We start from the raw sequence: 25,020 nt of genomic DNA on the forward strand, positions 1-25,020 counted from the left end.
GGTTTCAAAAATTTTGCCAAATAAATAGCAAAAATAAAGGAGGTAAATGATATTTCTAAAAGAGTAAATCTTATAAGGAGTAAAATCTCAAAAGTACTGCATGTTATTTATTAAGAGAAACATCAAAGGAGGTTTCTGATATTTTCCCCCAAAAAAAAATCAGAAAGTTAAATCTTCATGGTGGTTGACTGACTGGCTCAAAAAGGACAGCAGAATGTTTGGTTTGCTTGAAATTGAATGTGACATTACTATTCACTATAGCACCTCCCCTGGTGACTGGTGAGAGGGGAAGAAGAAGATCTATAATTTGTACCGCGGGAGTGCGGGTTTCCTACCACCAACCTGTTTTAATTGGCAGTTAAAAACGATTCCCCCGCGATTATTTTCCCCTCTCTATAAATACCGAAGCTGCTGCTCTCCGTTTCGTCCTAGCTGCCCAAAGCTACATTTCTCTCCTTATTTCCCTCGCTTTCATCTCTCTTATTTTCCTTCTCTACCAGGTAATCTATCTATCTATCTATCTATCTATGTATCCGTAATTCTAATCTATCCAGAATCCTCTCAGATCTTGTCTTCTGCAATCCTTTACGGTTAATTTGATAATTGATCTTGTGGTTTCCTTCGCTCTTTGCTCCACCGTCTTCACATTTGCTTATTTTAAAGTTCTGGTGTTTTTTTGTTATGATGTTTTTTAGTTTAGGATTGAAATTCTGTATTATTGCCTTTAGTGCTCAGAATTGTATATTGATCTGGTTGATAATTCGTTAGGCTTGATTGAGTTTTTGAGTTTTTCTTGCATTAGTTTTGTTAGATAGATCTTGTGGTAAAGTGTTTGTCTTCCTTGTTAAATGTAAATTTCTGTTGCTTGTTTCGCGAAGAATCATGATTTTATGCGCAAATTGTGGTTACATTTGGTTAGATTTTGCTGAATTTTGATTTTATGGTAATATACACGTATGTGAGCTTGACAAATAGGTTTCAGCGGATAATAGTTAAATTCTGTAGATCTTGTCTTGCAGTTTGATTAAATTGAATCTTTTTTCCCCCTCCACAATAGTTGTAGCTCTGTAATTGGCTTTGTAACATTGCTGATTAAACAACTAAATTGCTTCCTTACGATGGGAATTTTGGATTTTTTCCATGCCATGCATGATCTGCTTGATCTGTTCTTGATCTCAACAAATAGACAATGCTTTCACCAAAGTTTGAATTTTGTTAGGGTAGATACATTTAGTTTTCTTTGATTTGTCTAGCATGCCTTCTTATTTTATATAAACCACATTTTTTTTTTTCATTGGTTTTCTAGAAAGTCATTCTGCAATTAAAAAAAAAGATTTTATATCGACTTTCAGGTCAGCAGTTAGATCTTGTTTTAGCTGAAAGATAACATTTGATGATTTCAGTGCTCAATGTCCTTTTTGCTAAAGGCTCCTCTTTTGCTACAATCACACTGCGTAAACCTTTATCTGTCAAAGAAGGCGGGCAAAAATGCTTTTCTCTTTACATCCTGCATAACTTAAAGAAGTGTCAAAAGAATGGTAATGTACGTGTATATTTACACCCTGAGTCATTTGTTGTAGTTTATATCTTGAATGTGAGATGTCCTTGGGGACCTTGGGGGGCAGTAAGAAGTTGAAGAAAAATCTTCTAATAGTAGATTCATGAAGAAGGCTTGTAAAGATTGGATTTATTTGTCGGAAATTGTTGGATCCAAAAATAGAAAAATTGGTCTTACACCTAAGTAACAGGTGTACTTGTTTAGGTTGTTTGAAGTCTAATTTCTGTTTCCCTTTGTCTTGTCACTTGAAGAAGATCACTTGAAAAACTTTTGAAGATATTCAGTGGGAGGTTTTTATCTTGTCCTCTTAAACTGATTAAAGTGTAGTGTGGATAGTAATTATCAGATATGGGTAGTCTATGTCACAGGATGCTTGTGTTCTGGAATTTGGTGCAACCAGCTATTGGCTTTGAACTAGATTGCACTATAGGCACGCACCTATTATATTGCACCTATTATATTATAATCTTGTTTTCAGCTGTCAATGATATATGACTATATGAAACCTGTATTCCTAAAATTTTTGAGTTATTCTGAGGTTTTAAACTATTGTTACCTTATGTTGATGTTTGGTGCTCTTGCAGAGCTTTGGTTGGTGCTCATGGGGACTGTTCTTGATGCTGCCAGCAAGGTATATTTGCTGATCCATTTTGCACTATCAATTCTTACTGTTGCCCAAACTGCTATAACCCTCATATGATAGTCTTGTCAAGCAAAGAATTCGAGAATGCTTGAACTGATGTACTTAGAGTAACCTATGAAATGCAATTAGTTCTTTACTGGTCAAAAGTTGTTCTTATTGAAATTATCCTGTTTCAGAAAGTTTGATGTCATGGTCAGAAATGACCGTTCTAGAGGCAAGAAACCAGAAATACCCCCTCACTTATTTGGCCATGTGTCTTGTTTAACATGTGATCTTTTATTTTAGGATGCAAATGGAAGTCTGTTGACTGACAAAAAGGTTACAGTTGTTTTTGTCTTGGGTAAGTGCAGTTCTCTTGCTTTAGTTCTTTATAGATAGACAATTATGTTTTATCCTTGCATTTCCAAAAATTAGTGAAATTGGATGCTTGGCTTTATTATCTCAGTGCTTTTGGTTCTATCTTTTTAATAATTTCAATAATGGATGTTAATACCTCCTATAATTATAAAATAAACAGGTGGCCCAGGTAGTGGCAAGGGAACCCAGTGTGCTAACATTGTCGAGCATTATGGATACACCCACCTTAGTGCTGGTGATCTCCTTAGAGCAGAAATAAAATCTGGTTCGGAAAATGGGTAAAATCTCTGCTCACCATTTATAGCTGTTACTGAAACTCCACAGGCTATGAATATTCTCTCTTTATATGTGCTTTTTCTCTTGGTTCCTGGAAGCAAAATGTACAGATTTTGCTTCATTTGACATGGCTATGACTGTGTTTTGCTCACCTAAAGGATACTCTTGACATGGATATGACTGTGTGGTGGTCATCTGGAGGATATACTCTTGATGCGTACAACTTTACTGATGACATAGATAACTGGTTGTACAACATCTATAAGAAATTCTTGACATGTACTTGCTTTTTATAGATTTTTCTCATTTGATCATTGATAAGGGAGATTCAAAAGTTTGTGCAACTGTCTTACTACTATTTCTATCTAGATAGAAAACCATTTAGTCAAAATTGCACAATTCACTTTAAGACAAGAATGGTGTGTCTTAGTTGTTAAGTGACTGGAGTTGCTTAGAGGACCAACATAATTCATTCTCCGAGGTTGTTTAGTAGTAAATATCTCGCTTTAATCTGAATATCACAATCTCGATTTGTAAGTTTTATAATCCCTGGGCATGTACAAACATCTTTATTTCTTTACTATATTTGAGCATTTAATTCTTGGGGATTGTAAAGGTGGAAATTATCCTTTTTTCTTTTTGTTGCATATAAATCTGCCATTTTATGGAGACCTTTATTATCACTCATATTGTATCATCTATGGCCCTTGAACATACTGATTTTTGTCTTTAATCGCTTTTTACCTTTTAAAGTCTTATGTGATTTTGATTTTTATACTCATCTACTATATAGGACAATGATTCAGAACATGATTAAGGAGGGCAAAATAGTGCCTTCTGAGGTGACAATTAAGCTTCTCCAACGAGCCATGAATGCAAGTGGCAATGACAAGTTCCTAATTGATGGTTTCCCTCGTAATGAGGAAAACCGTGCAGCCTTTGAGTTAGTTGTAAGTTTTCTGTTATACCTTCCCTTTAAATTCATTTCATTAGTTCAGTGGACCAAATCATTGCATTTCCCACTGTTTCCTGTTGATTGTTACCTGCACTGGGAGTTTTAGACCAGTATATGTTAAAAGTTAGTGCTGCTTCATTTCTTGTTCTGCAGACTGGAATGGAACCAACATTTGTCCTTTTTTTTGATTGTCCGGAAGAAGAGATGGAAAAGCGTCTTCTGAGTCGAAACCAGGTTAGACTTGCTTTCCATTCGACAACATTGGGTATAATGTCCCCTTGTTCTACTGTCTGAAAACCAGTTAAACCTTATAGTTGCACTCTTACTACTGTCTGAATATACCCTGCTGCATATTTGATTTTGATTTCTGTTTCCATGTGAAGGGAAGAGAAGATGATAACATTGAGACAATAAGGAAGCGTTTTAGGGTTTTCATGGAATCCAGTCTTCCTGTAATTGAATACTACAACTCTAAAGGGAAGGTTCGGAAGGTAATACTTTTTATATACTTCAATTTTCCATTTTCACTAAGTCTTTTTGTTCACTAAAGAAGAGGTCGAGCATAATTGGTAACTTGAAGGTTCTCTGATGTGCAGATTGATGCTGCAAAGCCTGTGGAAGAAGTATTTGGAGCTGTTAAAGAAGTTTTCACCCCATCCAATGTTGAGGTAATGCATTATAGAAACTTCCTATGCTCCATCCTATAGAAAGGGGACAAAAACCTGAATGTGTGCTGCCAAATTATGGTTGTAACTATGTTGTGTATTTGCAGAATGATAGTAAAATCAGCCTTATTTTATATAGAATGTAAATGGGAGTGCATAATATCTTTCAGCTTAGAAAGTTACAGCAATTCTATTAAAAATTAATCATCATCATATATTTGAAACTATCATCGTATTTACATTGAGCTTGTGTTTTTTTCTGCTGGCTTGAGGATTCAGTTGCAAATTATTGACATTGCAGCCATAGGGGTATGGATCATTGATAATTACCAAAAACATAAACAAAAAAAAAAAACTAAAAGAAGAAGAAGAAGATATGGAAGAAAAGCTATTTGATCATTGAAAGAATTGATCATCGCAAAATGGCAAATAAGATCAAAGCAATTAGTACTGTTCAAAAAGGATTGTTATTCACACTCCTTCCAATTCTTTTCTGGGTTGTGTGTGCGAGTTGGCTCCCCATATTTCCAGAAACAGGAAATGAAAGTTTAAAGTTGGCTTCTAATTTTGCCACCTAGAGGACATAAGTATGAACACTGGCGTGAGATTTAAATGATAAACTGACACCCAAAAAAAAAAAAAAGCGTTCTTCTTTGGTTCTTGGTTTGCTGTTTGAGACAGATTATTTTAGGCAAAACAGTCTCTGTACATTGCATAAGAATTTTGATGCAGCTTTCAGGCAGTGAATACTAAGAGAATAAATGTTGCCTTTATCTATTTCCTTGAGCTCACAAACTTTTAAGGTTTTGTTGAGCTATCAGAGTCAATCCTGTCCTCATAGAAAGGATTTGCTTCCTAGTGACTGATGCATGAAAGTGTTAATATATGCTTTAATGTATGTTTTTTAAGTAAATGCTTTTGGTTGAAGACTTTTTTTTTTATCAGTAGAAAACCTCTCCAATGAAAACTTCTGAAAGGGAGGCTAGAAGTTTTGTGTGTGATTTTGTACTTTTAGCACAATAATTCAGTTTTGACGCTGTTGCTCTTCGCAAAACAAATTAGTCAAGTAAATGTAATATTTGTGATGACCTTAGATTGCCTAATTTTCAGTCAGTTTTCCCTTCTGGGAACTAATTCTGAAGAATTTGTGGTGCAGGTTGCCGCCTAGGATAACATGTAACATACAGTACCCGAGATTCCTGTTATGGTAATATATTCAGTACTTACTCTTCTGATGCCATCTTTAGAATGGTAGTCTAATTGGTTTTTACATGCATCTGCACTATAATATATCATTCTTTAGAAATTAATAGAGTTTGGATGGCATGATGGAATTTGTTCATCAGCCATATTTGCTTCAAGTTAATGCTTCACTGATTGCACTTTTTACTCAACAGGTATAATGTTATTGGCGGCATAATTTCTTAGCATGTCAGCAAGTGGATTTGCGGCTATACTTGTTACTCCACTAGAAAATTTGTGTTTTCTTGATTTTTTATTATTTAGAAGTGAGGTTATGGCTTCCATGAGTAGGATGCCTCCGTAATGTCATATGAAGAGAATTTTTTTTGATAATAAGATCATCTCAAGTTTTTATGATTAATTGTTTCCCTTTCCCTCTAATCTCTATACAGTCTCAATGATGTGGTGCAGCGGAACTGCAGAAGTATAAAAAACTTTCTCCTTCTGTTGTTGTTAGACTACTATTGGATAAGATTTTATTCTTATCAATTTATTCTATTCTTTTTATGTATCCTCCGTTGTAGTTGCTTTGCCCCTTTTGTACGTCCAACCTCGAAATGGATGTCAAATAAAGCCATATCATGTTCTTTGAATTCCTCGAATTATAAAAACCAAGCACCCTGAAGCAAAGAATAAAGGACAAAATGCGAATTTGAATTTCAGACCCTGAAGAGGCATACAAGTAGTCCAGCACTCTCGCTCCAGCAATAATACTCTGAAGCCTGAATCACATTCTTCTAAGCTTCCAAGCTTGAATGTCCATTTTCTTGTTTACATTTCTCCTGTTGGGCTGCCACAACAAGAAGGCATCTGGTAAAGACCTCTGCCTCTACACAATGTTTTCATCAGTCATCACACCATCGGCTGAAAAACTATAACGCCCAGACATCCTCCTGTGATTTCTTTTGCAATGCATAAGGTGGGAAGAAAACTTCCTCTTCTATGTAAAACTAGAAAACTTGATGAAAGAAATCTTTTCTTCATCATTCCATAGCAAGGTTGTAGCCTGCAATATAAACAATCAGAGGAAGAGGTACAATAAGAATGGCAGCAGGTTTCCAAATCAAAGCAAGGTACATCCTGGATGCTGCATTTTGTCATACACTAATTCTACTCCCTCGTCACGTTCTAGTAAACATTCTTCCGTATTTCGTATGCCTTTACAGTACTTCAAGCCACGGTAGAAAGAAGTTACATTCTGCGGAGATGGTGGAGCAGTAGCGGGAAAGGCCAAGAAGCTGCAGCAAATGTCTAGACAAAAATAATACCATTCTCCTGGATGGTATCAAGAATAATTGCAAGTCTGCCTTCAATCCGCTGGTTTTTGTCAGGTTCATAGGCAATTGCAAAGACATCAGCTTCTTTTGACCGTTCTGCAATAAGTTTCCCAATTACTCTGCAAGCATTGTTGTCAGTAAGAGACGGTAATGTGTTCCGAAGATCCTTGGCATTGGTTGTTGCCACAGATATCACCTTGCTGGTTCCCCTATGCATCACTTTAGCATGGATAAATCGTTTTGAGAAGAAAACATTGAGTAGAAATGGTCTCATGTACATGTCTGTCCGTTGTTTCCATGATTTTCTGTTAGGCTTTTTGGCTGCTTCACTTCGAGATCTCCGAGTCCAGGCAGCTTCAACAACAAAAGTCTAAAACATGTTGAAATAAATGTACATTACTTAAAAAAGCATTTGTTGCTTCACTACTGAGCCCATCATTTCTCATTTGAAGATTACATCTAAAGTGTGAACTACGATGCATCAGAGGCAAACCGAAACTCTGCACTGGACACCCTAATTCAGACTATATTATTACCCTGAAAGTTTGTGCAACAACTAAAATGTACTTTCACTATGTGACATACACACTACCCCTTTAGGAAGAGAACGATTTTCAGTAAGGGTGCTGATAATTTCCCAACAAGCTTTCAATTCACAGTCGAATCATGTATAATCAGCCAAATGCAAATGAAATCTGCAGCCCGTCTAATGTGTAGTCACATTACCTGCATACTAACACTACACGTATTATCATTGGAAGACTGAAGATTCTCTAAAAAGTTGCACCATATATCCTCTGCAACCTAATTTATCTAGTCATTAATTCAACAACAGGGTCATTTAGAAAAGCAATTTTCCTCCAGATACTTGACCAAGGTATGTTTTAACAATAATGATGATAATAATATACAAATAAACATAAATCACCTGTATATGCAATCTTAACCAAGTGCTTTCGGGCCCTTAACGTCTCACCCAGCAATAACTTTTCACAAATAAAAATTCAACAGAGAAACTATAATTCTTAAAGCATAACATTTCCCCAAAGATAAGTTCTTTAATCTTTCAGATTCAATTATTTCAGCAAAGAACTGGTGGATGTGCTTCTCCTGCACGTTACTTTGTTCATCTTTTATATTTTCGTCTTTAAGAAACTAAAATTGACAATTCCTGATGCACATGATAGTCTCAGACGACAATGTTTCAGCAAATTCAAGCATCTTTTCAGGATATTAAATGAATCGAGCACTAAAAAAGCTCCAAGAAATGAATTTTACAGCACGAAGCGGAAAAAGAAAGAGCTTTGGAAAATGGGATTTATCCAAACCTGCTTATGAAGGAGATTCAAAGGGCTTGACGGGGAAGTAGTAGTGATGGAAAGATTCAGCTTTGGTAGAGAAGAAGACCATGACAGTGAAGCGCGATTTTCTTTTCCTGTTGAAATAAATTGAGAGGAGAGAGTGAAAGATAAAGTGGCTTTTGAAGAAATGAGAGCAGACATCTCTCAACAAATGCTATGGTAGACATGACCAGAAGTTTGGGAGTAGATATATAAGATACTTTAGACAGTTGGGTTCATCTGTAAATATTTCTCCATCAGTGACCCGAAATGAAATAGAAGTTCATCATTCGGGCCATCAACTAGCAAGGCCAGTTCCCAGGTACTGTTCTTTATGGCCTTGGGGGCTTTTGGGCTCAATCTTAAATTGGGCTTTTGGGACTGTACCAGCAAGGCCAAGTTGAAGTTTGAGTCTTTGGCAAGGTGTACTGGAGGATATTTTTTTTTCATTATATATATATATATATTTTTATTATACGTGGAAGGTTTCGAATTCGAAACCTCTCATTTATACTCCCTCCTCCGTATCACCCTACTTCGAATCCTCAGTCCTCTTGAGAAGCCCCCTTACCAAGTCTCATCATAAAATTTTGACATGCATAACAAGTCACGTGATATTACTTATCCTATTTATTAACATTTCAAATACGACTTGTCTCTTGTTCCGGAGATTACTAAATAATTAACGAAAAATCACATGAAACAAAATTCTATAAACCCTAAATTGGTGTTACCCAACCCATTCCTCAGGTGTACCAAAGGACTTAGCAATTGGTTGAGTAGGTACATGGCATTGAAATTGCATTGTCGGGCTTCTCTTTCCCTACTCTAAAAAGTTTAGAGTGTTGTGAAACTAATAAAATAAACTACCAAAAGTAGGGATTGGAATAGTAGAGTGAGAAGCAGAGAGAGATAAAAGAACTATAGTATTATTCTATTCACTGATCAAAGTACTTCCAGGTTACAAATAAAGTAGGATTCATCCCTATATATAGGTAATCCAAGATCAAATGTACATGAACCCTATTAAATACTAATACATGAATTTAGTACTTCAAGTACATCCATAAATAGGTTCATCCAATGTACCAATGATGAACCTGGAGAGAATACATGTATCTTCTTTCTTGAGAATATAAATGGACATCCACATCTTATAATTATTTCATAACATAGAGTATTTTTTAAATGGAAAAAATTAGATTCTTGATGATAATGAACCACACACTCGATTCCACAAGCAGAAATCGTGTTTAAGAACAGGGATGTTATAGAAGTATTGAGATGTGACTAGGAATATAATTAAATGAATTATTTTGGAATGAAGAAACTCGAGTATCGTTGGTTCTATCTAGCATCGAATCATATAGATGCTATCACAGCATAATACTTTTCATGTATGTCGCAACTTCCTTCACGCCACGAAAAAAAGGAAAAAAAAACAATGTGGCTATGATTCCATTTGTGAAAATGTAAAGCAAAACAACCTTCTTAAATTCCCAAAGAGATAGGAAAATTGTTAAGAGAAAATAAAACATTTTCTACTCAGTTTCAATGAGAAATGTCATATGACTCGTATGTCGTATCCCATGGTTTTTCGAGAGCTCACTCACTTTTTACGCACCTTAGCCCCTTGAAACATACAGGCTACTATTTCATCTAAATACCAAAGGGAAAAAAAAAGAAGAAAAATGGATAAAGATGGTTGTCATGTCATTCATAGAAGATCATGTATTTCACGCGGATGGGCCTTACAAGTTCTATTTCCCACAAATTTGTCCTTTAGTATAATTGAATTGAAAAATAATATAACAAAAATTTAAATATAGTGTAACCGAGTCAAAAAATAATGTAATAAAAATATAAAATTACTAATTCACCTCGAAATGGAGTAAAATATATAATTTGTCAGGCCTCGGATCATTTTTTTTTTTTGAAAAAATAAAATGAATCTCGACAGATTTTAACAGTGAAGTAGACTATACAACTCGAGATATCTATTTATTTGGTAGCTTTTGTTTGTATTGATTTATACTACCTTTATAACAAGACAGGCACACTCTCACCTTTCTAATATTTTCTTTTGGTGGTTTGCTTTTTTCGGTATTTGTGAACTTGATAGCTAAGTCGTACAATACTGCTACTAAACTTTGTGAATGGGCGAAGGTTTCACCCAATTGCGAAGGAAAGGATAGGGATAATGAATTATAAATAAAGCAATAATAAAAAATGGAGTACAGTCAGATCAAATATTTTTTTCAAAGAAAAAGCTCTCTTTCTACGTAATTGATATGTAGTTCTTAATTCTTATACGCCTTGAGGCCTCCAAGTTAACCAACAGCCGTCAGGGTTGTTGGCTTCATGCTTCATCTCACAGATTAGGGTTTGAACCTCGCTGTTAAGTTTGGGAGGTAGGGAGGGATTACAGGAGTGACGTAATGATATAAAAAAAAAGGTATCTAATTTTACTCGTTTCTCACAATTTGAGTTAAATATGCATTAACACATTTGTTATAAAATGAAAAAAAAATTGACATACTGGGATTCCTATTAATTTTTTTTTTTATGGATGAATGATGATACATCTAAGATAAATAGGTTGATTTTTTTTTTCCAAACAGTAATAGATTAGCACAATATATAGAAAGGGGGTGACATCCATAGTAATATGTTAAGTTTCTTGGTTGTCAATGTATAGGGATTGACTCAATTTGTCAGCTGGTAAGGTTCGTTCACTGTTTGCTCGAGGGACATTTGAATGGGATTCTCACTACGAGCAGTTGCAATTGGTATAGAACACCAAGGTCTTATTCCCAAGTGTGGAATGGTTAAACTTCCAAACATGATCAAAAGACCCTCTTCTCTTCTCTTCTCTTCTCTCTAGTAACTTTTCTCACTTCTTCTCTTCTCACAAACTCCCAAACTAGCTTTGCTGACATTGCTCAATCTGTCTTTTTTTTTATTTATTTATAAATGTCTGTCACAAGCTAATTATTTTTAGCTATCCAATTAATATTAGGACAATTTTGGCTTAATCACATAATGATAACTTATAAGACACAAATTGACAGACCAAGATTTCAAAAAATAAATTGACCCACAGAGAAAGCAAACATGGCTTGAGTCCACAGTATCCCTCCAGGCTTCAAAGGGATCTACGTCCTCTCTCTGGCTTATTATTGGAGTACGCCAAGAACATGCTTTTGCTTTCAGTACATGGGATGTCAGTCATGGTAATACTTGGCCGTCGTGTGTATGGATCAATCTCCAAACATAAGCAATGGTTTACTTGAAATTTGGCAAAGCTCTTTCTAGTTTTCCAAACAAAAGGTTGGACCACCACCACCACCACCACCAGGGTCGTCCACTATCCAAACAATTTGCATCTACTCTCTAATCATGATCTTAATTAATTAAATTCATAATTTTTGTTTTATATATATTAAAAAAAATCTCAAATATCAATGAGTTGTTTTACATCCACTTGGAAGTACACATCAGTCATCTCGGCAGCAAGAGAGAATATCAGCCACGAAGATCACCACCTTGCACCAACTTTTCTTCTTGAATGAAGGAGGAGATTTTGATGGAGAAAGTGAAAAAAGATGCGAAATCCGACTTTGTTTTCCCTGTTTCGTTACGTTCTGCTTAATTTTTCATGCAACAGATTAATCAAGACCACGGCTTGCTATCCTGAAGAGTTCATTTTGGTAATGAAGAGATAATATAATACATGTTTTGTTTTAACTTGCTTGTATACCATCTAATGTTACATGAACAAACAATTGGTGTTGCTTCAAAGAATGTACAACTAATTGGATTCTCAGGAATCTACCTTCAAAAAAATATACTAAAAAATCACTACCCTCTATATATATATATATATATATAACAAAGCAACTCAAACAAAATGAGCTAAGACGACTAGGCAAAGAAGAAAAGAAAAGGCCGCGGCGTGGATGGTCCAGTACTTGGGTTGAAAGCAAAATTCTCCAACTCCATAGCCATGGCGGCCGCAAGCAAGATCATTATCAACTTTCTATTTCTCAGCATCATCTCCATCTGCCGTCTGGTCTTCATCAAATGGTTTCACGGGGATCAAAGTCTGCGATTCTTATCTTCAACCTTCGTCCGTTCTAATTCTTCAGATAAAACTACGAAGAAGAAAAAATGCTTATATTATTGTACGGTGTGCCTCGCCGACATAAATGGTGATGAGAAGTACAGACAACTGCCCAAATGCAACCATTGCTTCCATGTCGAATGCATCGATAAATGGTTTGAATCGTCCCACCATTTTACATGCCCATTATGCAGAAGTGAAGTCCCTCGTCATCTGCATTCACGTGATCGCAAGTACTACAAGTTCTTCTTCTCCCCTAATATTCTTTCATTTTCTAAGTATTTTCTCAGAACCATTTCTTTCCATTTTGACCAAGATCCTAACGTGATGTTCTGTGAAAACAGGCGCTTTGTTGCCTAGCTGCAAATACATACATACAGATTATCTTTCTTTTTCGCAGCTTCTTTATGATATGTATTGATACTTCTTTAGAAATTAAAAAATGATGCTTCTAATTAGTGCGCCCAACCTCCCGAGAGAAAACAAGTACAAATTTCGTCCCATTTTTTGGAAAGGAAAATAGACCCTTTTTTTTTTAAAAAAAAAAAAGAAAGGAAAATAGACTTGTTGTTTCGCAAATGATTTTCTGTTCGACTTCCTTTTTTATTTATTTTTGTTGTCCTTTTAAGCTTCAAAGATTACTTACAAGTAGAACACAAAAGATAATAGACTAAATAACAATATATAATAGAAAAATAATAGAAAATTCATTAAAAACTCACTTTTTTTAGTAAAATTTAGTTTTCCTTTTAATCTATAATCTTTTGTATTATACTCTGTTGGTAGTGTTAGAACTTAAAAGGACAAGAAAAAGAATTATTAAAATATGATGTTTATGAAAAATATATAGTGAATTAATAGATGTTGAAATAGAAAATAGTATTACAAAAAGTGGTATAAAAGATCTTTTGCGTCTTCACATGGTAAAGCTATGAAATGTGGACAAGAATAGGGGGCATGACTCATCGTACCAGAGTGGTTGCAATTCGAACACAAGCATTCAAGCAATAATCTACACGAACAAAAGTAATTCTATAGACGGGATTCCCTCAACCAATACTCAGACTCCAGTATTTCTGCTTAGGACATCTCTTGTTTGCACTGCATTTTGCAAACTATATACCAGTGTAAAGATTGACGGATTTCTTTCCTTTTAAACCACTAATAATTCATGGCTTAGTAATTAACGTGAAACACAGAATTGAGGAATTGAACACCACACCAGATTCAAAATCCACTAACTAACTTAGATTACACTCAGAAATTTGACCTTCCATTGTTTTGTCGTAATTATCTAATCCATTCTATATAGTGTGATTTTGAAGGTTGAAGATGCTTGTCTTTACGTACTTGTACTGCTTCAGAATTCGAGCTACAAACTTTCTGGTAAAACCTATGGAATATATCTACGAGTCCGTCCATTCTTGACCTACTTTCGATTTCTGTCACATGGAATATTTAGTGCTTCATGGGTGAAATGATAAGACGCCAATCCGAAACATAGAACCTATTGATTCATTTGGACCCAAAACTATTCTTCTTAACTACGGTTGTAAACGAGTCAAGACGAGTTGAATTTTGATCTAATTAAATTGAGTATCAATTCGATTTTACCAAGCTCAAATTCGACGAGCTCTCATTGTAAAGGTTGAGTTCGAGATCGATGAACTCTCAAATTTGAGTCAATTTGAAATTGAGTTTGAGCCTACTAGAGTTTTAAAAAATAAAAAATAATAATTATTTTATTATTAACAAAATAAATAAAATAGTATTTTTTTAATAAATAATAAAATATTAGAAATATATATATATATATGTAATTTCACACACACATAAAATCAAGCGGCTTGCGAGTTAACGAGTTGAGTTTTCTACCCTCGAACTCAAGTTGATCGGCTTGAGCTTAGGAATATATATATATAGATAATATGTAATTTCACACACACATACACACATATAAAATCAAACGGCTTGCAAGTTAACGAGTTGAGTTTTTCTACCCTTGAACTCAAGTTGATTGGCTTGAGCTCAACTCGTGCTCGATATTGATCAAATTCAAGTCGAATTTTAACTGAGTCTGCTCACGAGCAGTTTGATTTGTTTGCAGCCCTATTCTTAACTATTTAATATCTTTTCATCATTCGATTAACAGAGCAACCTGTATTTTTGTTCAAATCATCATTTTCTTGATCAGAAAGCCTGTTCCAATATGGGTTGTTGATGGATTGGGTGCATCATGTATGTTAATTGGGCACTTGTTAAGATGAGTTCAAGTTATTCAAAAAATAAAGTTAAATCTAGAAAATATTTTGATGCAGAAGGGGCAATAAATGTGAGTATTGTGTAATTAAATGACTACTTAAAAATGATTTAAAAAATCTTGTGACTAATTAAACTTGATATGGAAAACTATGTTATTAAATAAGTACTTTCCATCTAGATGTCCCGATGAGGACACCTCTCAATTAAGTAGATTCTTGGAACCTTTGTTGAGGATATGAAAGTGAACAACAAGAAAACATAAATGTTCATTAAAAAAAAAAAAAGGTTTCAGGCTTTGATTTCTCGACAGATTCTCTTGAACTTGTCTTACATGCAAAGTTGTCTAGTTTCCATCTTAATCAGTTTTTGGAGAAATTTTTTTTTTGGTTGAATTTCAAACATTATTAATCTGCAAGAAAGTGTACACGAGACAGACGTATACCATACCATGCACACACTATGCAATCTACGTACTAGCAAATAACTGGAAATTCCAACTCCAAGATCAGAGCAAAACTATCCGCTAGGCTGGGAACTGGCTGGCTTCCAACGAGACAGAATGGATCTCAAATCTCTCAATATCGGATCATACACCACGAGCAAGGAGGGAAAATATGACCTCTGAATTCCAGCTTATTCCTGAATCTCCAAATATGATAGCAGCAAAAGAATTAAAAGCTTCTTCCAAACATCAGCAATTCTCTAAACAAAGTAACTATCCAAATTAAAAGCTTAAACAGGTAATTTGCACAGTTCTTATATCTGGTGTTAATCTACCCTGTAATTTCCTGTAGATCACTCTGTAAAGGAACCCACCTCCAAAGTTAGAAATCTCAGGTGGAGTTTATCAGATTACTAGTCGGCTCTGGGCTGCGGATTCAACAATTCAACCAAAATCATCATTGTGGGCTTGGATTAATTCCTTTAGGGCACGACGACGAAATAGTCGATCAATTTCACGAGACAACTGATGGGCTAAGTTGCAGTGTTTGTTTATCTGGAACATCAAAATAGTTTTCTTGAATTCTTCGTTGACACAGAGATTCCGTTAAAACAGTGGTATTTTGGGCATTACCTTTTACGTGTAGAATTTGAGAGTGTATTTCTTTAGCTTTTCTTTTCTTGTGTTTCTTTTTTTCTTTTAAATTTTTTTAGTGACAACTGCGGATTTATAGTTTGTTTTTGTCTTTTTTTCTTCTAAATTTCTTACTAAGAAGAGTCCTTCAAAGATAAAAAAAAAAAGCCCATTAAAATTATCACGACTTTATGTCCTCAACATAATGAAATTAAGTTTATAGATAACTCTATGTAAGAGTCCAGTGAATTATTTCAGATTTAAAAAAAAAAAAAATCTTTCTGTCACCAAAAAAGAAAAGCTTTCTTATGTACTTCGCCGACTTCTTACAATCATAGGGTGAGATTAAAAAAAAAAAAAAGACATTTTCAGAGAATATGAAGCTCGAAATTAATTGTATAAATGGCATCCCGGATATGTTGGAAATATCTGGAGTTTGTTGGGCATTTAGTGATGGGGGGTCCTGCTCCTGGGGAGGATATATGCATACAGAATTAAAGTAACTCTCTGTTTCCAGCTCTAGAAACTTGTATTTATACTGCTTAGTTTCATTAAATGGCTGAGCATTGTGCAGTGAAAGAAGGTACTCGATATATTATGATGTATATGTGTCTCAGCATGTGGTTTGGTTGGTCCATCACCTTCAACTTTCAACCTCCTATGCAGAGTCCAGAGACTCCAGACAACAAACCTTAATCAATGCCGTATTCTACTACCATCTGTTTCAGACACCAAAAGTGTGGAATCTGGATGAATTGGCTGTGACCCTTTGGCATTTGAGTCTTTCACCACAGTTGGAAAACACGCTATTGCTAGTGATCCCCAGGCCTACCGGGGAAAAAGCTGTCATTGCGACTTCTTTGATGTTTTACTGTGGCAGACGTATCTTTCTCTGTACTACTACTACTATTTTAGTAGTGTCTTGCAAGGGTGACAAATCGTATAGGGGTAAATATGAAGTGAATCAAGCTGGGCATTTTTCGTGTCAGCACTTGTTTTTTTCTTTTATCAAGTTAGCCGTTACGTAGAAACTTAAATTGTTTATTTATTAAGTCGAATTCAAGCAAGCTATGCATTATTGCATGCACGTCCAAGTAGTTCGAATTTTTATATATGAATTTGAAATTTTATACTAACTAGGCCGAGTTTAAGTTGAAAATTTATGATATGAAGAAGTAAGTTTTTTCGTATTCTATATTATTTATCTGTACTAGTGATGTTTTATATGTCAATTTATCTTCTTTTTTTTTTTTTTGGTTGCTCGCCCGGTATCCGAAGCTTTGCCCCGACTAATCCGGACCCGACCCGCGTCGTGCACCTGACTATGGTGGATGAGTCTCCCAACAAGGATGTCTGCGTACACTAGAATTCGAACACGAGACCTGCTTAAGCGAATCCGAACCGCTTACCACTCGGACCAACCCCTGTTGGTTATGTCAATTTATCTTCAAGAGACAACAACAATAACCTCTCATGTCTTTTTTTTTTCCTTCCCCTCGAGAAAATGTAGATTAATTAATTTATAGGTTTAGTTTACTCTCTGTACTCGACCCTCTTCAACCTGCAAGAAGCCATTTAACCATAAACCTATCAGGGAAGTAGTTGAAGAGGGTTGTTGAGTAACAATGCAACGATTTGGCCCAACCTATGCAACCAATTAGGATCAGGCATCGATTAACCAGTCGAATAGTCCATGACGCTTGTAACATGAAGTTTTTATTGCTTATTAATCACTCGTTCAATTTTTAGCGTATATAAGACTAATTCTCAAATTAATGACAAAAAATTCATTTTAATTTGTAGGTTTAATGAACTACTCTGATTGACAACCTTAAGCCTCACACTTTAATTTGATTTGATATCATTTTGCTCTGATTTTCAACAAATTTAATAAACAGAAACATGAAGCAGTTGGAGTAAAGTTGATATATAGCACAAATTAAGAAAGCTTAAAGTGGTTGGTATCCTGAATAATCAAACATTAAGAAGAAAGTGGCCAAAACATAGTCCGACAAAAGGTTTACATATGGCCAAAGGGCCAAAATACACTTTATAATATGACTAGGCTTTCTTGGAGCCAACAATTCTCTCCGGGACTAATACAATAATACATTTCATCAAAGCATATATGGAATATTTCACTAGCTTAAGTAATTTGACCTTAAAGGGCCTTCTTGAGAAATAGGTCAGGATAACTAACACCAATGTTTTTAAACCCGAATCGAAGAGTGAATTGAAAAACCTTTCGGTTCACGGTTCGATCGGTTCAACCGGTTCGACCCCGATTCAAAGATTTAATAAATTTTTATTCATTTTAGTATTAAACTTTTTGAATAAAACTAAAATATTTATTTTAAAAAATAAATACTTAATAAAATCGGTTGAACCTCCCGATTTTTCCGGTTCAATCAGTTCTTGACCGATTTTGATCGGTTCAATTAATTCTTTGAGTTTTTAATTGAATTGGACCAGAGGCATGGCCGGTTCGCGGTTCAACAGGTCGAACCGGCCGGTTCGGTCCGGTTTTCAAATCATTGACTAACACATATGTATGTATGTTCTAATTAAAAAGAGAAAGATCAATTGCTTGGAGACCCCAAAGGTCGGAAGCCATGCTTCAGGGCAGCTTGCCAGACTTTTTCAACGTTCAACATGTTTTCTCCACATTCATGCTCAGTCCATCCTTCTAATGCGTGCACTATGCCAGCTGCACGCACTGCACTTAGTGCCCTTCTTGGCAACCAATTCTGTGCGGTAATGCATACATACAACAAAACCAAGTTTATTAATTCTATCATACAAACCACAAAGACTTAGAATCAAATCGAGTGTGAATTTTAGATGGATATATGGATTAATTCACATAATATTATTAACACAAAGAAATTTTGCTCAATATTGGTTTGATTAGCGACTATTTGGAACGTGCTAATCGCGTCACAAATGATATTGGTGATCATTGAAAGTAAAAAAGAAAAAAAAATCTAGTTATTGGTGCCTTTAATGAAACTAGCAAAAATACTTTGATTATTTGTCTAGGCATGCCTGTTTGATCCTAGAATTATATCTTTTTTCTATATATAATGCTTGAGCAATGGATTTGATGTTTAAAAAAATTTGTCATTATTTGTTATTCCAATCTTATCCTTACATGAAAGAATAACATACAACTAAGTCATGCTCTACATTTTCATGATGTTTATATAACTGCTACTGCTATACTCATTTACTATTACTACTATGATTATCCAAGGTCTTCCTACAAACATTAATAAAAAAAATATCTCATAATTATTTTTTTCGTTGCAACTATATATTCTTTTATTATTTATTTTTTTCCCTAAAATATGCACACACACACACGGAGGGTGTGCCTGCCTCAGCCTCACCCCCTAGTAAATAGTTAAATGTGAGTAAAAGAAGTTACCAACCTCGCAAGAGTCAAGGTTTTGGAGGGAGGCGGGAGCCAGCATTGCGGGGGTATGCAGATAGGAGCAGTCCCTGCGTACTTTCTTCGGAGGAAAAGTCGAGAAAGGAATAAATAATGCCCCTTTTGGTGCATTCAGCTGCTGCTTTTCAGTCAATCCATCTCCAACCAACCAAGTCTAACACCACATTCAATTCATATGTTGTTGTCATCAATTAATAATATGCAAGGACTTCGGTTACAAACATATATCGTACAAAACGTGCCTACCTTGTAAGCCACGCTCTTGGACAGTACTACCAAGTTGCTTTGGGAAGCAACACTTTGCTTAAGCTTTTCATACCCATATTGGGATGAAATGTTTACCTGAAGTTACCAAATTGAATTGTTTTAGAAAGATATCCAAGTGTTTTAGGTCACAAATATCTCTTAAAATGCAAATGTGAAACCTAAAATCTTTATACTAGGATCTTGATGCAAGTCACATGCATAACAGCTGTCAATGAGTTCGTACATATGTACATTAATTTTTTGTTTTAAGTGTAAGTGAAAGATTTTGAATTCGAGACCTCTTACTTATACACGCACACTCTCTCAGAAGTCAGAACCACCCAACTCGTCTTTCCCCTAGTATATGTACAAAATCTTGTTCTATAGAAACAAAAGATTGCAATTTCTAAGGAAGAATTTTAACGTTTTCATAAATTTATTTTTTTAATCACCTTTTTTGACTTTTCATATATCAAATCATTATAACACATTTTTCTACAAAAACTCCAAAAATAACAATCCAAACGGGGCCTTAGAATAGGTTTCTTCTGCTGTCCTGTCCCTTGTGTGATAAGGGCCATATATGTGTGAGAGGGACATTAGATAAGGGCCATCTATGATAATCATGTACTGATACATGTAGAAGGTTGAAACAACAAACCTGAATACCCCTTTCACACAAAGCAAACGCAACAGAACGAGCAACTTTGGTGAGGTTGCCAATAAGGAGGAGTTCAGTGGTTCCCTTAGGAATGCTGTTAAGGACGGTGGCAACTGCCAAGCTACTTCCATCCACCACCCTCAATTTCAGCTTAGGGTACCTTCGCACGTAAAACTCTCCATTTTTGTTCATTTCCTTTCTCTGCAAATTGTAAATTCTTCATATATTTTTAACTTGCAAATAATGTATATATGAGATCCCCTCACACCAAAAAAAGAAAAGAAAAGAAAAGAAAATTAAACAATATCTCAATAAAAATAATGAGAGGAATTATTGACTTTTGCCCTTAAACTTGCCTGGTTAAGCAGGCCGAGACTCAACACCTTGGTGCCTTTTGCTTCAGCATCTAGTATGGCCTTCTCAATCAAGCCATTAATTGCTCGGGATTGCCATTTCTTCAAGTACTATTTAATAAAAATGAAGAGTAATAATTAAATTAAATTAAATTGATATAGGCAAACAAATCCCACAAATAAACCATCTCATTTCAACTAATTAAGTTGATCTTACCTGCACATTGTACCTTGGTACTGCCCAAGACTGCAACTTGAGCTTTTCTAACTTGTTCCTCTCTAAGATAAAGGTACGGCCGCAGATGGAATTAATAATCGCGGACCAAAGTGTAACTGGCCACATCAACAAAATGTACCATGTGGAACCTTCAGGTTTGGAGGCAACAGAAGCAAATCCCAGACGAATATGGTATATGGATTGTGGGGTTGTTAGATGGGTCAAATGCACCACGTCTGGGGCATCTTCTTCTCTTTGCAATGAAGTTTCGTGCAGCGAATCGGTGGATTTGTCCATGGTACCATAGATATAGTCGTAGAAGGGCATGAATAAAGAGTAATTTGTTCGGAATTGAGTGTGATGCAGAGAATGATACCTGTTGTAACAACATAGGTTGATGCCTTACTAGTTAGCTGGTCGTAGTGCAGATTCAGTTTTGCTTTCTTTTTTGTCTCTATATAGTATATAAAATCTCCAAAAGGAAAAAAAAAAAAAACAAGAGAAAAGAAATCCTTTAAAATCATTAAAGCAATATTTAAAAAAAAAAATTTGTTCATCTCTACTTCACATTCTCTAAAGCAAGATTCCGTTTTGCTTTTCATAATCATTTGACTTCCATAGAGCATGAGATCTTTGTAATGTTCAATTTGTATGTATTTGGCTAGTTTTTAAGTTAAAACGGGATTTAACCTATGCCCAATGCATGCTATTTGACAAGGTACCCTAGAATTCACGGTACTATTGAGGCCAAATTTGTAATAATCTATCATTGTCAACTATATATATATATTTTTTGGGCTCTTTGTCGTCATCCAAATTTATAGAAGGTACCAAACTTCTAACTCATTATGTACTCGCAAAACTCTTCTTATCATTGCCATGCTATGCTGCGTGGAAATACAGAGTGTGTTTGAATAGTAGATTATTTTGAATAATTTTTTTTAAAAAATTCTGTAACAATTTTTTGAGAGATCACTTACGAGGGGGATCCAAAAAAGCAGGGATGTGATTGGATTTGGAGGTCACTTACGAGGGTGTATATCGCAAAATTCATGGTACTATTGAAGCCAAATGTGATGATAATTTATCATTGCCAACTTTTTTTTTTGAGGGGGCTCTTTGTCGTCATCCAAATTTACAGAAAGCACCAAACATCTAACACATTATTTTCTCGAAAATCTCTTCTTATCATTGCCATGCTGCATAGTAATTTAGAGCGTGTTTGAATAGTAGATTATTTCAGATGATTTTTTTTTTTTTGAAAAAAAAATACTGTAACAGTGTTTTGAGAGATCACTTACAAGTGTGTATTCAAAAAAAACCAGGGATTTGATTGGATTTGGAGGTCACTTACGAGGGTGTATACATTAGATACTTGAGAGGTGGAAAGATGGAGAAGAGTCTTTTGGGAATTAGCTCAAAGTTGCAGTGTCCCATGTTGTTCATTAGATCAATGTATGTGATGTAGCCGAACATTGACGCAAGCGATGCAGTTCCAGTATACACTGCTGCCAATATTGGAATTGCAAACAGCAAAAAATACGCTATGTGCTCTCCAAAGGGATGAATCACGGCTGCAGACCACCACCACAACCAAAAAAAAAAAAAATTTTTTTCAAAAAGATTAATAGAACCATATTTCTCTTTTTATTCATTAATATCTGCAAGAAAAGAAATCAACTATTTCCACAAAAAAAAAAAAGAATTGATGAAAATACTTTTTGTTTTTTGGATAGTGTGTTCTTACATGTTATGGGCTCAGTGACGATGGAGGAATGATGGTGGGAATGGTAACGAGAGTAGAGAAAATGGTGGTGCAGTGCTCTGTGAAGCCAATAATAGAGAAATTCCACAGGACCACTATGAAGCAGAGAGGTCAAGATCACACCATCCGTCCTCCACCACGGCAGCCGAGAAGCATCAGACAACAAATTGTTGACGATGTAGAGTAGGATTCCATTAAATATTATTTGGTCATCCCTGAGAGGAAAATGCAGAAAAACAATACGTACCAACTTTACATGAGTGTACTAATATGATTCCTAATACATCCAAATTCATATCTTGTGCATAAAATAAAATGTCTAGGTTTATTTATTTTAATTCATAGACTATTAACCATGCTTGTGATCCTGAAACGTATAGAACTAATTAAAAATTTGCGACTCCCAAATGCAAGGGGTGGATATTGATATAAAAGTAAATATTCCAGGAATCTGATCTTGAAGATATGCAAATCTGAGGTATGTTTTTCAGAGACAAGTCACAGTTAACAAGGGTTTTAAGCATTTTAAATAGCAGCTTGTGTTTTCCTAGGATCAATCTACCAATCATTCACATGTGCATGGCCAACATAGAGATCGTCACCTAGTTACAGGCAACTTCCCCATTAGAACCCAAGACTCCTGGAATCTTTTTTTTTTTTTTTTTTTAATAAAAAAAAACCCTCTCACTCCTAACTACCAAGTATAGAATTAGAACTCTGAACTTGATGGAAAACCACACGAGATCTTCAATGCCATTTTTCAATAGTAATTCAGTGCTACTTCTATATTTATGTCAAATATCCTGTTTATTTAATTTGTCATGTGCTGTTTATTTAAATTTCTTTTACTATCACGTGATGAGTGAAATTGGCACTAAATTTGACACCGAATAGTGGCACAGAGGATTCCAACGGATGGAAAACAACTTTTTCCTGACCATTAGAAAGAACGAAGTGGTTTCTTGGAATCATATTTCTCCATATATTTTTTCTTCTCTTTTCGATCTTAACAACGAATGAAAAAAACAAAGGTATTTGTAATTAGGAGATCAGAAAAGATTGAGATAGTAATTAAGTAACAGTAGAACGGACCAATTGCTTTCTCTGTCAACTTGTTCGAATTCAATGGTCTTGTCAACAATCCGGTTCTTGCCATTAGCTGTTCGGTGACGAGAAATGCTAATCCAGATTTGATCGTGAAGCATCCTCCACAAAAGAAAGGGAAGTATAAGAAGGTTTGTGAGGTCTCTCTCGCTTTCGCCTTTTGTAGCATATGAATAAATGCTATGAGCCACCCATGGTGCCAGTACCACGTACTTCATATCAACCAAAACAACAACAGTTATGCAGCCAGAACAAAGTAGAGTAGTATGAAAAATCTAAGTCCATAGTTTTACACGCTGTTGAAGCTTAGATCTATATGAGATTTAGAGATTTCCATCAATCCACAGCGAAAAAAGTCATCATGCATCGAAATGGAATAAGCAAAAGAACAAGAACTTGGAAAAAAAAAAAAAAAACTATTCACAGTTGAGAAAGATGAGAATGAACATTTTCATGTTGTGGAAGGAGAAAAGAAGAACCTTGAAACGCCCAAGAGGCGTCCATGGCCAGTCAGTGAGGAGACCTGGTGTTGTAGCCATTTTCTTTGCTTCTTGCTCTTTGTGTGAGGGATGATTACAAGCTCTTTTCTGGGCCTTAAATAGGGGTCTCGCATTGGAGACGACGGTTTACATCAATGTTCGAAATGTTTTTTTAATGGAATTATAAACATCATTTGTGGAAGTGTTGGCATTTGTCGCAGCCATCAAATGTGGGCAACACTAATCACGTGGGAGTGGAACACTCCAAGACTCAGTTATGAGTTCAACTGTGACACTAGGAACGATTTTGAAGGACTAATTCCACTGTAAACCTCTGAACTTGTATTATTTTTTCATGTTGTTCCTTAAATTTCAATTTTGGACGTTTTACGTTTTAAACTTTTAGTTATGGATACTTTGCAACCTAAACTCGTAAGTTCATCCAATTTAAGTCCAATCAATGACTACTTTGTGAAAATTAATGACAACTTTGTGAAAATTAATGACAATGTACCCGTTTTGTTCTAACTGCAATCTTTTAACTTTTTTTTTACCACCTTTAGTACATTATTATTGATTTATAAGGTCTCAATTACTAATATTATTAGCAAAATTAACGAGATAAAAGATGATACAAATTAATAATAATGCACTATTTTATTTTTGTTATGATACCTTGGTACATTTTGACTGCTTGTGACTCATTATCCTTGTCTATACCCTTAATTTTGCTAAAGTTGATATTAATTAGATTTAAATAGGATAAATTTGAGAATTTAGGATGCAAAGTGTTCAAAATTAAGAGTTTAAAAAATGTAAAGTATTCAAAATTAAAGTTTACGGTGCAAAATTGAAAAAGTGATATAAGTTCGAGAATACGAAGTGGAGTTTATCCGATTTTGAAGGCCAATCTCTTGTTGGAATTGATCTCATTCCTAAAATAAACTCACTTGACTCTTAGCCAAAGTACA

The 25,020-nt window shown here is 35.1% G+C and overlaps 3 protein-coding genes across 3 annotated transcripts; 1 reads left to right on the top strand and 2 right to left on the bottom strand.

Annotated features, from left to right (window-relative positions):
- Positions 1 to 350: 350 nt before the first annotated feature.
- Positions 351 to 6,057, top strand: LOC113732065 (UMP-CMP kinase 3-like). The gene is made up of 10 exons (XM_027257668.2): positions 351 to 500; positions 2,143 to 2,189; positions 2,487 to 2,541; positions 2,719 to 2,836; positions 3,628 to 3,784; positions 3,943 to 4,023; positions 4,173 to 4,280; positions 4,386 to 4,457; positions 5,611 to 5,661; positions 5,852 to 6,057. Exons 2-9 carry the CDS (start codon positions 2,160 to 2,162, stop codon positions 5,620 to 5,622), a joined length of 633 nt encoding a protein of 210 aa, XP_027113469.1. The 5' UTR covers positions 351 to 500; positions 2,143 to 2,159; the 3' UTR covers positions 5,623 to 5,661; positions 5,852 to 6,057.
- A 602-nt stretch (positions 6,058 to 6,659) lies between these two features.
- LOC113732066 (uncharacterized) lies at positions 6,660 to 8,504 on the bottom strand. Its single transcript, XM_027257670.2, has 2 exons — positions 8,302 to 8,504; positions 6,660 to 7,343 (listed from the first exon to the last, which is right to left on the bottom strand). The coding sequence occupies exons 1-2, from the start codon at positions 8,473 to 8,475 to the stop codon at positions 6,948 to 6,950; spliced, it is 570 nt and encodes a 189-aa protein (XP_027113471.1). The 5' UTR covers positions 8,476 to 8,504; the 3' UTR covers positions 6,660 to 6,947.
- A 9,224-nt stretch (positions 8,505 to 17,728) lies between these two features.
- Positions 17,729 to 24,207, bottom strand: LOC113732067 (very-long-chain aldehyde decarbonylase CER1). The gene is made up of 10 exons (XM_027257671.2): positions 24,050 to 24,207; positions 23,559 to 23,782; positions 22,449 to 22,681; positions 22,056 to 22,275; positions 20,702 to 21,077; positions 20,488 to 20,595; positions 20,132 to 20,332; positions 19,471 to 19,566; positions 19,205 to 19,378; positions 17,729 to 18,520 (listed from the first exon to the last, which is right to left on the bottom strand). Exons 1-10 carry the CDS (start codon positions 24,107 to 24,109, stop codon positions 18,353 to 18,355), a joined length of 1,860 nt encoding a protein of 619 aa, XP_027113472.2. The 5' UTR covers positions 24,110 to 24,207; the 3' UTR covers positions 17,729 to 18,352.
- Between the last annotated feature and the right edge of the window lie 813 nt (positions 24,208 to 25,020).

Source organism: Coffea arabica, chromosome 2e (genome assembly GCF_036785885.1).
Source record: "Coffea arabica cultivar ET-39 chromosome 2e, Coffea Arabica ET-39 HiFi, whole genome shotgun sequence".
Classification (NCBI taxonomy): domain Eukaryota; kingdom Viridiplantae; phylum Streptophyta; class Magnoliopsida; order Gentianales; family Rubiaceae; genus Coffea; species Coffea arabica.

Bases quoted from the DNA above. Each gene is read 5' to 3' on its own strand.
- LOC113732065 (XM_027257668.2), top strand. From the start codon at position 2,160: ATGGGGACTGTTCTTGATGCTGCCAGCAAG. The intron at 2,837-3,627 runs GTAAAATCTCTG...TCTACTATATAG, and splicing joins AAATCTGGTTCGGAAAATGG to GACAATGATTCAGAACATGA. The intron at 4,281-4,385 runs GTAATACTTTTT...TCTGATGTGCAG, and splicing joins CTAAAGGGAAGGTTCGGAAG to ATTGATGCTGCAAAGCCTGT.
- LOC113732066 (XM_027257670.2), bottom strand. From the start codon at position 8,475: ATGTCTGCTCTCATTTCTTCAAAAGCCACTTTATCTTTCACTCTCTCC. The intron at 7,344-8,301 runs GTTTGGATAAAT...AACATGTTTTAG, and splicing joins TGAATCTCCTTCATAAGCAG to ACTTTTGTTGTTGAAGCTGC.
- LOC113732067 (XM_027257671.2), bottom strand. From the start codon at position 24,109: ATGGCTACAACACCAGGTCTCCTCACTGACTGGCCATGGACGCCTCTT. The intron at 22,276-22,448 runs GTAAGAACACAC...GGTGGTCTGCAG, and splicing joins CGTCACTGAGCCCATAACAT to CCGTGATTCATCCCTTTGGA. The intron at 20,596-20,701 runs GTAAGATCAACT...TTTATTAAATAG, and splicing joins TACCAAGGTACAATGTGCAG to TACTTGAAGAAATGGCAATC.